This window comes from Fistularia commersonii, chromosome 19 (assembly GCF_037954325.1).
Source record: "Fistularia commersonii isolate RoL2024-O1a breed Wild chromosome 19, RoL_Fcom_v1.0, whole genome shotgun sequence".
NCBI lineage: Eukaryota > Metazoa > Chordata > Actinopteri > Syngnathiformes > Fistulariidae > Fistularia > Fistularia commersonii.
In genome coordinates, this window is record NC_141302.1 from 17245145 (window position 1) to 17255931 (window position 10787).

The 10787-nt window shown below is 41.4% G+C and overlaps 1 protein-coding gene across 4 annotated transcripts; it reads right to left on the bottom strand.

The window, feature by feature from the left end:
• Nucleotides 1-2699: 2699 nt before the first annotated feature.
• Nucleotides 2700-8719, bottom strand: rwdd4 (RWD domain containing 4). Of its 4 annotated transcripts, none has more exons than XR_015107614.1 (8): nucleotides 8552-8719; nucleotides 8311-8459; nucleotides 8037-8117; nucleotides 7834-7943; nucleotides 7286-7436; nucleotides 7092-7200; nucleotides 5203-5377; nucleotides 2700-5117 (listed from the first exon to the last, which is right to left on the bottom strand). XR_015107614.1 is itself a non-coding variant. In XM_086166250.1 (8 exons), the coding sequence occupies exons 2-8, from the start codon at nucleotides 8332-8334 to the stop codon at nucleotides 5113-5115; spliced, it is 558 nt and encodes a 185-aa protein (XP_086022376.1). In that variant the 5' UTR covers nucleotides 8335-8459; nucleotides 8552-8718; the 3' UTR covers nucleotides 2700-5112. The 4 variants fall into 4 exon arrangements, 2 of the variants coding, with proteins under 2 accessions (XP_086022376.1, XP_086022374.1); XR_015107613.1 differs by having other exon boundaries at nucleotides 5203-5381; nucleotides 8552-8713; XM_086166250.1 differs by having other exon boundaries at nucleotides 5300-5377; nucleotides 8552-8718.
• Between the last annotated feature and the right edge of the window lie 2068 nt (nucleotides 8720-10787).

Sequence of the window (10787 nt, forward strand, 5' to 3'; positions counted from 1 at the left end):
AGATTAGACCACAAAGTAGCACAAATTAGTAAAAGTGAAGGGAGGAAGGCATTGAAGAGGATGAAGAGTGGAAAAGCAGTTGGCAGAGTGAGAAGATGCCTGAAGAATGGGGACTAAGTGTGATGGTGCCGATTTTTAAGAATAAGGGGGATATGCAGAATTGCGGTAACTTTAGAGGGATAAAGTTGATGGACATGGAGATGGACATGTATGCTAGCTGTGAGACAGTGGTACGGTGTGCTGTAAGGGTAACAGAGACGTTAAAGGTGGAGGTGGGACTCCATCAGGGATCAGCTCTGAGCCCTTTCTTGTTCGCAGTGGTGATGGACAGGCTGACAGATGAGGTTAGACAGGAATCCCCATAGATAAAGTAAAAAACTGTCAGCATGGTGCTCCAGGAATAACCTCATCCTCAATGTCTCCCAGTCGATTTCAGGAGGAGGAAATCAAATATTCAGCCTATCCTCATCAATGGAGACATAGTGAAGAGAGTCCCAGACTTCAGGTAACTGGGCACTCATATTCAGGAGGACCTGTCATGACCTGTGCTGTAGGGGTAACAGAGAAGTTCAAGGTGGAGGTGGGACTCCATCAGGGATCAGCTCTGAGCCCCTTCTTGTTCGCAATGGTGATGGACAGGCTGACAGATGAGGTTAGACAGGAACCTCCATGGACCATGAGGTATGCTCTGGAATGGAGAGGAATGAAAGTTAGTCGCAGCAAGACGGACTATATGTGTGTGAATGAGAGGAACTCGGGTGGAACGGTGAGGTTACATGGGGTGGAGATCAAGAAGTTAGGAAGATTTCAGATACTTGGGGTCAACAGTTCTGAGCAATGGAGAGTGTGGAAAAGAGGTGAAGAGACGGGTCCAAGCAGGTTGGAATGTGTGGAGAAAAGTGTCAGGGGTACTACACTCACCGGCCACTTTATTAGGTACACAATGCTAGTAACGGGTTGGACCCCCTTTTGCCTTCAGAACTGCCTCAATTCTTTGTGGCATAGATTCAACAAGGTACTGGAGGCATTCCTCAGAGAGTTTGGTCCATATTGACATGATGGCATCACACAGTTGGCGCAGATTTGTCGGCTGCACATCCATGATGCGAATCTCGCGTTCCACCAGCATCCCAAAGATGCTCTATTGGATTGAGATCTGGTGACTGTGGAGGCCATTTGAGTACAGTGAACTCATTGTCATGTTCAAGAAAACAGTCTGAGATGATTCCAGCTTTGACATGGCGCATTATCCTGCTGAAAGTAGCCATCAGAAGTTGGGTACATTGTGGTCATAAAGGGATGGACATGGTCAGCAACGATACTCAGGTAGGCTGTGGCATTGCAACAATGCTCAATTGGTACCAAGGGGCCCAAAGAGTGCCAAAAAAATATTCCCCACACCATTTCACCACCACCACCAGCCTGAACCGTTGATACAAGGCAGGATGGATCCATGCTTTCATGTTGTTGATGCCAAATTCTGACCGTACCATCCGAATGTCGCAGCAGAAATTGAGACTCATCAGACCAGGCAACGTTTTTCCAATTTTCTATTGTCCAATTTTGATGACTTGTGCAAATTGTAGCCTCAGTTTCCTGTTCTTAGCTGAAAGGAGTGGCACCCGGCATGGTCTTCTGCTGCTATAGCCCATCTGCCTCAAAGTTCGACGTACTGTGCGTTCAGAGATGCTCTTCTGCTTACCTTGGTTGTAACGGGTGGTTATTTGAGTCACTGTTGCTTTTCTATCAGCTCGAACCAGTCTGGCCATTCTCCTCTGACCTCTGGCATCAACAAGGCATTTCCGCCCACAGAACTGCTGCTCACTGGATATTTTTTCTTTTTCAGACCATTCTCTGTAAACCCTAGAGATGGTTGTGCGTGAAAATCCCAGTAGATCAGCAGTTTCTGAAATACTCAGACCAGCCCTTCTGGCACCAACAACCATGCCACGTTCAAAGTCACTCAAATCAATTTCAATTTCTTCCCCATACTGATGCTCGGTTTGAACTGCAGGAGATTGTCTTGACCATGTCTACATGCCTAAATGCACTGAGTTGCCGCCATGTGATTGGCTGATTAGAAATTAAGTGTTAACTAGCAGTTGGACAGGTGTACCTAATAAAGTGGCCGGTGAGTGTATGTGATAGAAGACTATCGGCCAGAATGAAAGGAAAGGTGTACAAGACAGTGGTGAGACTAGCGATGCTTGCATGGCCTAGAAACCGTTACAATGACGAAAAGATAGGAGGCAGAACTAGAGGTTGCAGAGATGAAGATGTTGAGGTTCTCTTTGGGAGTGACCTGGATGGATAAGAACAGAAATAAGTCTATCAGAGGAACAGCACCTGTTAAATGTTTTGAAGAGAAGGTCAGAGAAGCCAGACTGAGATGGTTTGGTCATGTGCAGAGGAGGAATAGTGAATATATTGTATTGGTAGACGGATGCTGGAATTGGAACTGCCAGGCAAGAGGTCTTGAGGAAGACCAAAGAGAAGATTTATGGACGTAGTGAGTGAGGATATGAAGGTAGTTGGTGTGAGAGAGGAGGATACAGAGAATAGGGTTATGTGGAGAAGGTTGATTCGGTGTGGCAACCCCTGAAGGGAAAAGCCGAAAGAAGAAGAGGAAGAAGACGAAGGGATGTCAAACTAAAGTACAGATAGGGAAAAAATTAAAAAAAATGGTACAAGTCAAGGGCTAGACTGGTTGATGTTTATTGAAAACTTACTGAAATGAAATTGCACATATTGAGCCTGGAACTAACAAAGCCTAAAGATTATAAAACAACATAAATCATCAAATTCATGACAGTATGAAAAAATATCTGAAAAGTGTTTAAAATAATGAAGATATGATTGTTTATTTAATTCCGTTTGATGTGTCCAGAGAAATGTAAGAACATGTTAACAGAAAATGGCTTTAAAAATACCCAAGATTTCAGGAGATGCAAAAAATCATTTTTCTGCAATTATTCCTGCATGTTGTCCAAAAAAAGCCACATAAAAGCAAATGAAATCATAATGTTTGCTAATCATCCTAAAGTAAAGACACATTCTAATACAAAGCAGCACAGCAAAACAAAGCAGGCTTCTTTACTTCTTAGATTAATAAATAATCAATTCTGCTAAGATAAAATAAAGTATACTGTATAGTTAAAACAAATAAAACAATTACAAGCAGGATATGAGGTAATTGGGATAAATCCCAAGTACTGTCATTCACAACATACTGCCTGACTGTACTTTTTCAGGCAGGTAAATTTAGATGGCCTAAGCAGAGGTTAAGATATTGAGTGATCCTTTGCAACCCTGAATGGGATTATATTCTTTGAATTAATTTGGAGCCTTTAATTGTGAGATTTGTATTTATGGGGGGGGAGTTACGGGTCATAAACATGAATTGCATCCCTAGAATTATACAGCTGCTTAATTCCCTATAATCAAAATCCAGACAAGAGATAGAAGGGACATGGAGAACTTTCAGTTCAAGATTGAACGACTGAAAAGTACCAGCATGTAAAAGGATGTCATACAGATTACAGGACAGAAGTGTGTGAAGAATCTGATTGATGATTTCTGTATGTATTGAATTTACTAATATATTTTAATTTACAATGGGAGTCATACCACCTCATAATCTGATTGATCTACGCGTGTATGTGATTTGAATATTTCAACAATAAAATTAGCAAGTCAATAAAGAAGAGAAAGAAAATGATATCTATTTTGATTTTTTATTTGTAGCTTTTGAGTATTTGCATTTCAGCTATAATAAGCAAGAAATAACCTTAAGCTCAACATATTGGGAAAAATTCAACTGTCCAGGAAGTTATTTTCATTATTTACTTTTGCCGGTTTTGTAATTATTTTAGCTCATTTGCATAATAAAACAAATTACATGAATAAAGAAATGATTGGTCACTGGAATACTTTCAACACTTACAAGAAAATGTCTAAATCCACAGCAATAATTACTATGTATGTATTTAATTGTTTTCACAAACTTAGTCAAAAGTATAAAATCCTCTGGAGGTGAACTTTATTACTGTTATCATTATTATAATTGTTGTGAAACCTGATGCTAAATCATGTTTTCCATTTCAACTTTCCATAATGGGGATCAATTAAGTATCCCATCTTATCTTCCTTCGAATCTAAAGCCTCTATATTACTGTTGGGCTTTAATTTTTAGGCAAAACATCACCCTTCTTCCCTGGCTTAATTTTCTTGTACAGTGTTATTTAGAGCAGGAGACAGCAGTGTAAGCCCTCTTAGTAGGATTATCACCAACTCCTTATGCTTATTATAGGTTCTCTGACTAAATATTGTACAATGTTTAGCTTTTACAGCTTGAAGCTTTAATCAGATGTTTTATTTAATAATTTAAAACTATTGTTATTTCTCAAATATACTGTCAATTTAGGTTGAGCAGGCTTACTGTTAATACAAACAACACTGCTTTTGATTATTATATTCACATAATTAACTTCTATATAAAAAAAACGAAGTCATTTTTCAGTTTACTTACTCTTGATGAAGTGAGAGAACCATGAATTCAGTTTTTATTCTTCTGAATACATTGATACAGAAAGACAATTTTCAATCAATAACACTTTGTCTTCATACCACTAAGTATTTGGTGATTCATATTCCCGACTTTATCCATTAATATTTGAATATGAGAGTCGATAGAATTATATGGAGGAAAATTGACTGCCAAAATATGAAACTGTTCAGAGATGGGTTTCTTTGTGCAATTAATATTTCTCATGAAAACATTCGTGCAACAGGTCAACATGATGACACATCATCTCCAACTGCAATCAAAAACTGAGCAGCCATGTGTGTGGTTAATCTGAAACTGAAAAGCTGGCAGTAGTGCTGGGTGATCCAGAACACCTTGAAACCCTGAGGTTCCTTCCACTGTCTTTTCTACTATACATGAAGCCAGGCATCAGCTCAGTTGAAAGAGTGGATGTGTTACCCAACCTGCTCTGCTCCTTGTAGCAGCCCAATTTAGTTACATGTTGGGGAGGTCAACCGTGAAGGCAATGGCACCAGCAACACTTCAGCATCCCTGGAAGCTATTCTCCATCTTTCCCTCCTGTTTGACTAAGCTGCAACACAAAACCAATCAAGTATTACACAGGGTTTTGGGCAAAACAGCTTCTAAAACAGTACTAGAAATTGTAAGTCCCTTACATGCTGGAAGGTTGTCATGTCGACCACATGAGAGGAAACACCAGGAAACAGACACATAAATAATTATCAGGTCAGAGCTGATATACTAAAAGTGTACCATCTTGTAGAGGAAGGGTAAAGTGCAGATACTTTGATGACATCGATCCAATTCCAGCCTCTGGGCAGCTCCCCTTTGCTGTCTGGAGACAAATAACATTTGAATGCCACAATTGTGATTGAAACCATACAATATGGTTGATAAAGGGCTGTTAATTCGACCTGTTGCAAAACAATAAAATATCAACTAAAATATATAAGACACGTTGCCTTAAAACATTTTGGAGCGCTATCTGGTACCTTGTTGTGATAAGTTGTAGTGATAATAGCATTAAATTTGTTTTTTAAACTCAATTTTTATTTTATTTTTTTCTCAACATCAATATGACAGGTACATGTACAGCATATAAAGAGAGAACATCGAACATGGTAATAGATAGATAAATAGATAAGAAGGACATAGCAACAGAAATATCAGGGACACACACGAAAAATTATAAAAATCCACTCATTATCTAAAAGGATATGATGCTTATGTCTGGTGCCAGTCTAAAACTCCTTGAATCCAACCTCATTGTATTAGTAAAGACATGACAGGTGCCCATTGTTTAGTAAAAATAGGCTTCTGAAGTCCTAATGAATATGTAATTTGCTCCATGTGGTATGTGGCGCAGTGGTTAGCGCTTTGGCCTCACAGCACAAAGGACCCTAAATCTGTTCCAAGAAGGGGACCTTTCTGTGTGGAGTTTGCGTGTTCTCCCCGTGTCTACGTGGGTTTTCCCTGGATCCACCGGTTTCCTGCCACAGTCCAAAAACATGCAGCAGGTTTCCCGATTGGGAAAAATTGCCCTGAGTAAGTCTGTCTTTGTATGTGCTGACCAGTCCAGCGTGTAAACTGCCTGCTGCCGGATGTCAGCTCGGATAGGCTCCAGCACCCCCGCGCCCCTAGTGCAGGATAAGCGGTAGAAGATGGAATGAATGGATGGATGGTGTATGTCCCATACTTTTTGGATCCATATATTATATGTAGGGGATCTGGTTTTAACCGCCTGATAGTTATACCTTTTAATGCTGCTGTGAGCAATATGTTTGGGAGGTATCTTTCATTCTCTCTGTCTATACCCACAGGGGTTGCTCCTAATAATGCAGTTGTAGGGCTTTGTGGAATGTCCTTTTTGAAAACCATTTTGAGGGAATCAAGATTTTAATTTTGCAGTGAGAGCTCCCAGTTTGGCCGTGTTCAACATTGAGTCTCCTTCTCCTTTTGGCTTTTCCCTTCAAGGGTTGATACAGTAAATCAACCTTTTCCATCTAACCCTATTCCCTGCATACTCTTCTCTCCCACCAACTAACAGTATATCCTCTCTCACTACGTCCATAAATCTTCTCTTTGGTCTTCCTCTAGGCCTCCTGTCTGGCAGCTCATACTCCAGCATCCGTCTACCAATATATTTACTATCCCTCCTCTGTACATAACTGAACCATCTCAGGCTGGCTTCTCTGTCCTTCTCTCCAAAACATCTAAAATGCGCTGTTCCTCTGATACACTCATTCCTGATCCGATCCATCCTCATCACTCCCAAAGAGAACCTCAAGATCTTCATCTGTGCAACCTCTAGCTCTGCCTCTTATCTTTTCATCATTCATGTTCAACATTCAGTAGAATGTAAAATATCAGTGCAAGAGACACACCGAAGCTGTGCTCTGAACACTTTAATAAGTTAGGCTTTAGACATTTTTGGGATATTTCTGGGAACCTCAGCAGAAAAAGCCTTGCAAGCAGCAAGATGGCAACATGTAAGCAATAATAAGCATATTGCACTACTTTAAGTTAAAAGTAGAATTTCAGGCACCTATTCTGTTGATGATCCTTCTCTTCTGAGCTTTTGTCAATTGCTCCTTCTTCTCCTTTTTCTTGGCCACTGAGGAAGTTGACTTCACATTGCCACTGGACATTAAAGTCTACGAACAATAAAATGACAAATGTTATTGTATTTAAAGCATCACAATATATATGCAAAAGACGGTTTGTGTCATCCAAACAGACCACAGCAGTAACAGTGGGCTGGTGGTTCTCCATCAGGGCCTCCTGGTTTTCCTTGGCCCACTCAAACAGTGTGTACATCATGGCTGTACCCAGACTGGCTTCCACCTTCTCCTTCAGCTTAGTCAGGATCAGCTCCTTGGTCTTGATAGAACTACAGCATATTGATTATGCAATAACTTTATTTTAGGGAGAGCAAATGTTTTTTTCAAGATTGTGTTACAACTTTGCAAATAAATACAGACAATACAATGTTTTTGAGTGACTTATAAAGCCAAGAATGCTCAATGTTGAGTCAGAGACGCAAACACAGCAAAAAACAAAAAACCAAAAATTCTATTGACGGATATATTATATTTGCAAGTGATGAGGGTGTTATGGAAAACGTCTACAGATAACTGTTTGAATTCACAAGATTTCATCAGCATCAAAATTAAATGTAGTTTTGTAATGTAATTCTTTTTCACTGCATAATGTGATACTAAACAGTACTGTCACAGTAAAATGTCACTGAAAATAGGTAACAAACAGTTGAGAAAACAGCCACTCACATTCTGTTATTAAAAAAGGTATCAAGAGAGATGTTTGGCTCTGTCTCGGGATACATTTTGGGCCATGTGACGTCCAATATAAATGCTTTAGAGTCTTCCAGGTCTCCCACCTGTTGTAGATCATTCATAAGCAAGTAACCGCAGAATTAGACTCTACAGTTGGACAAGCATGTGTTACCGTGTGAGAGGGACAACTTTCTCACCCGAAACTGGAAAGAAACTGGACTAAGTTCCTTGAAACAGTCATCACCCTCATAAATGGAACGAAGAGCCTCCAACTCCATCTAAGATACAAACAGAATTTTGGAACAATAATTACTTCATCCTTCAATCTACGCCTAATGACAAACGCAGTTTCTCTCTTATACTAGGGGAGAGACATGACATTTATTGAGCTTGTTGGATATTAAAGTGCCCATGCTAGCCGGTAAAAGCTGATGGTAGCTAGCTTTCGACCGCGTAGCAAATAATTACTACCTCCTGATCCTCGTTTGCGGTCATGGTTCTTCTCTGGTACCTTAGAAGTGTTCTCGCTGTGGAGATTTATCAACAACTTGAAAGACTGCGTAGACAGCCCATTTTAGCCATTAGGATTTTGCCCTTTCCGGGTAGCCCAACAAGTAGCCCTGCAGAAGAAGAAAGAAATGCCATGATGCTTAACGCATGCGCATTAGCACACCTCGGCTAGCATAATGTAACTTTTTTTCCTGTCGGACACCTGACTGTGGTAGGGGAACAGGGAAGATTCGCCTTTCAGGTTCGGAGAAGCAATTTTCACCGAGTTAACCCCCTTTACGACTGCCGTGGTGGTGTAACAGACGCCACCTTGTCTTGAGGAGCGGCGCTCTTTAGTTGTCATCTTCAGCTAGCTTATGCATTATCATAACACACGAATCAACAACTAGCCTGAGCTTAACGTCTGCTCAGGCACAGACGAGTATAAAACAGGTCAGCGCAAGTCCCGCAACAAGTTTAAGCAGAAAATACCATGCCAGACTGTATACCTTATATGTTGCCAATAAAGGTTGTATACTTGTGTTTTTTGATGTCCCAATAAACTTTGGGAAATGGCAGGCAAAGTAACCAAAGGAAGTAATTGTTTAACTTATCTCATCTGCCAAGAAGGCCGTGGGGGTTCGGGAGCGTTTAGCTGGCTTAATGAAAAATAACAACCAGGCAACGTATCGGAGTCATCGTGCAACCCGCTTCAACTGAAAATAGGTGCTAGTCTGAGACTCAATGAATTTAGAGACCGAATTTAAGGGATATATATATATATATATATATATATATATATATATATATATTTCCATGCATGCATCTGTTTTCACTTTCCAAATGAGAATTTCAAATAGATTATTGAAATGTATGATGATGATTATGATCATTATCTGTATGATATATTGAAATGAAATGAAATATAATTATATGATCATTATTATTGTATTTGCTTTACATCATCGTCGGGTGATAAAACTGTCTCGAATCTTTGTCAAGAATTACTCAAGATTTGATTAAAATTACCTGGATGTAAAAAAAATATGTTGTTTGCCTTAATTATGTAACATATCTTTCTTTTCTTATTCCGATTGTAAGCAGTAACCACAATAGATGATAAGGGCTTTTATTGTGAAGCCCTAAGAGAGGGCGGAAGTGTGGCATGCTGTGGGTTGAAAAGGTTGACGGGCTACGGAGTTGAACAAGAATAAAGAGACGGGATCCTTACCCCAGAAAGCTCGGGAGTCTTCGCTTTAATTGTATTGTGGATTCAGTGAATCAGGACACTTCCCCCAATAACTCGGCTACATTGGTGGTAGCGTTGGTCGTCATTTGACAGGGAGCTGTGGGCGATAGTGTGGGCTGTCCGTCAGTTCCGGTATTATATTGGGTCAGCGGCATTTACCATTGTCACTGACCACAAGCCTCTGCTCGGTCTGCGTGGCATGTCTATTGACAAGGACCCCCCAGGACGCAGAGCAAGATGGGTGTTGGAGCTAGATCCGTTCAACTGGGTTCTAGCGCACAAGGACGGGCGGCACCACACTAACGCAGATGCGGCGTCCATCCGACCCTGAGGCCGAGGTGGTAAAGGCTACCTCACTCACAGTGGCTGCACCGGTATATACCATTGACTGTGACAGAGAACCCTGTACTCCCCAAAGAGACTCTCTACTAATTCTGCCACTCACTGTGCACCCTACTACCTCGGACTCCACCCCCAGGGAACACAATGAGGCGGGGGATTGCGAGGCGCCGGACTCATCCTTCGTGCTGGCACTCTCCCGGGATAACACAGAAATGAGAGCATTGCAACAAGTCGATCCAGATATTACCCAGGTATTGGACTGGCTTGAGGGCAGTGGCTCTCGACCACCTAAAGGGCTAATGAGAGGTAGCTCCCGGTGGCTGCGTAAATTATGGACAGAATATCCCCGCCTCTCAGTTGTCAATGGACTCCTTCATAGGACCGTAGCTTCCCCCCTCACAGGAGATGTGCTGTGTCAAATTGTCTTACCCTCCTCGCTTATCCCTGAGGTGCTGCAGCACCTACATGGGGGTGCAGCTTCAGCTCATTTCTCAGTGGAACGAGTCTGGGAAAGTGCACGAAAAATTTGCTACTGGCCCTTCATGTTCAAGGATATCCAACAGTGGTGCGAACAATGCATTCCATGTCAGACCCGCAGGGCCCCAGTGCCGAAGCATCGTGCACCGATGGGGAGTGTTCAGGCCACCCGGCCGTTTCAGAGTGGCAACTGACATTCTGGAACTTCCACTAACATCTAAGGGGAACAGATATGTACTGGTGGTAGAGGATTACTTTACTAAGTTTGTAAATCTGTATGCTCTCTCTAACCAGACCGCCCCATCAGTAGCACAGTGTCTGTTTGAGGATTACGTGTTGGTGCATGGTGTCCCTGAGTTGATCCACAGCGATCAGGGACGACAGTTTGAAG

Bases quoted from the DNA above. Each gene is read 5' to 3' on its own strand.
- rwdd4 (XM_086166248.1), bottom strand. From the start codon at position 8,334: ATGACCGCAAACGAGGATCAGGAG. The intron at 7,201-7,285 runs GTCTGTTTGGAT...TATTGTTCGTAG, and splicing joins AGCCCACTGTTACTGCTGTG to ACTTTAATGTCCAGTGGCAA. The intron at 5,118-5,299 runs GTACACTTTTAG...TTTGTGTTGCAG, and splicing joins TACCCTTCCTCTACAAGATG to CTTAGTCAAACAGGAGGGAA.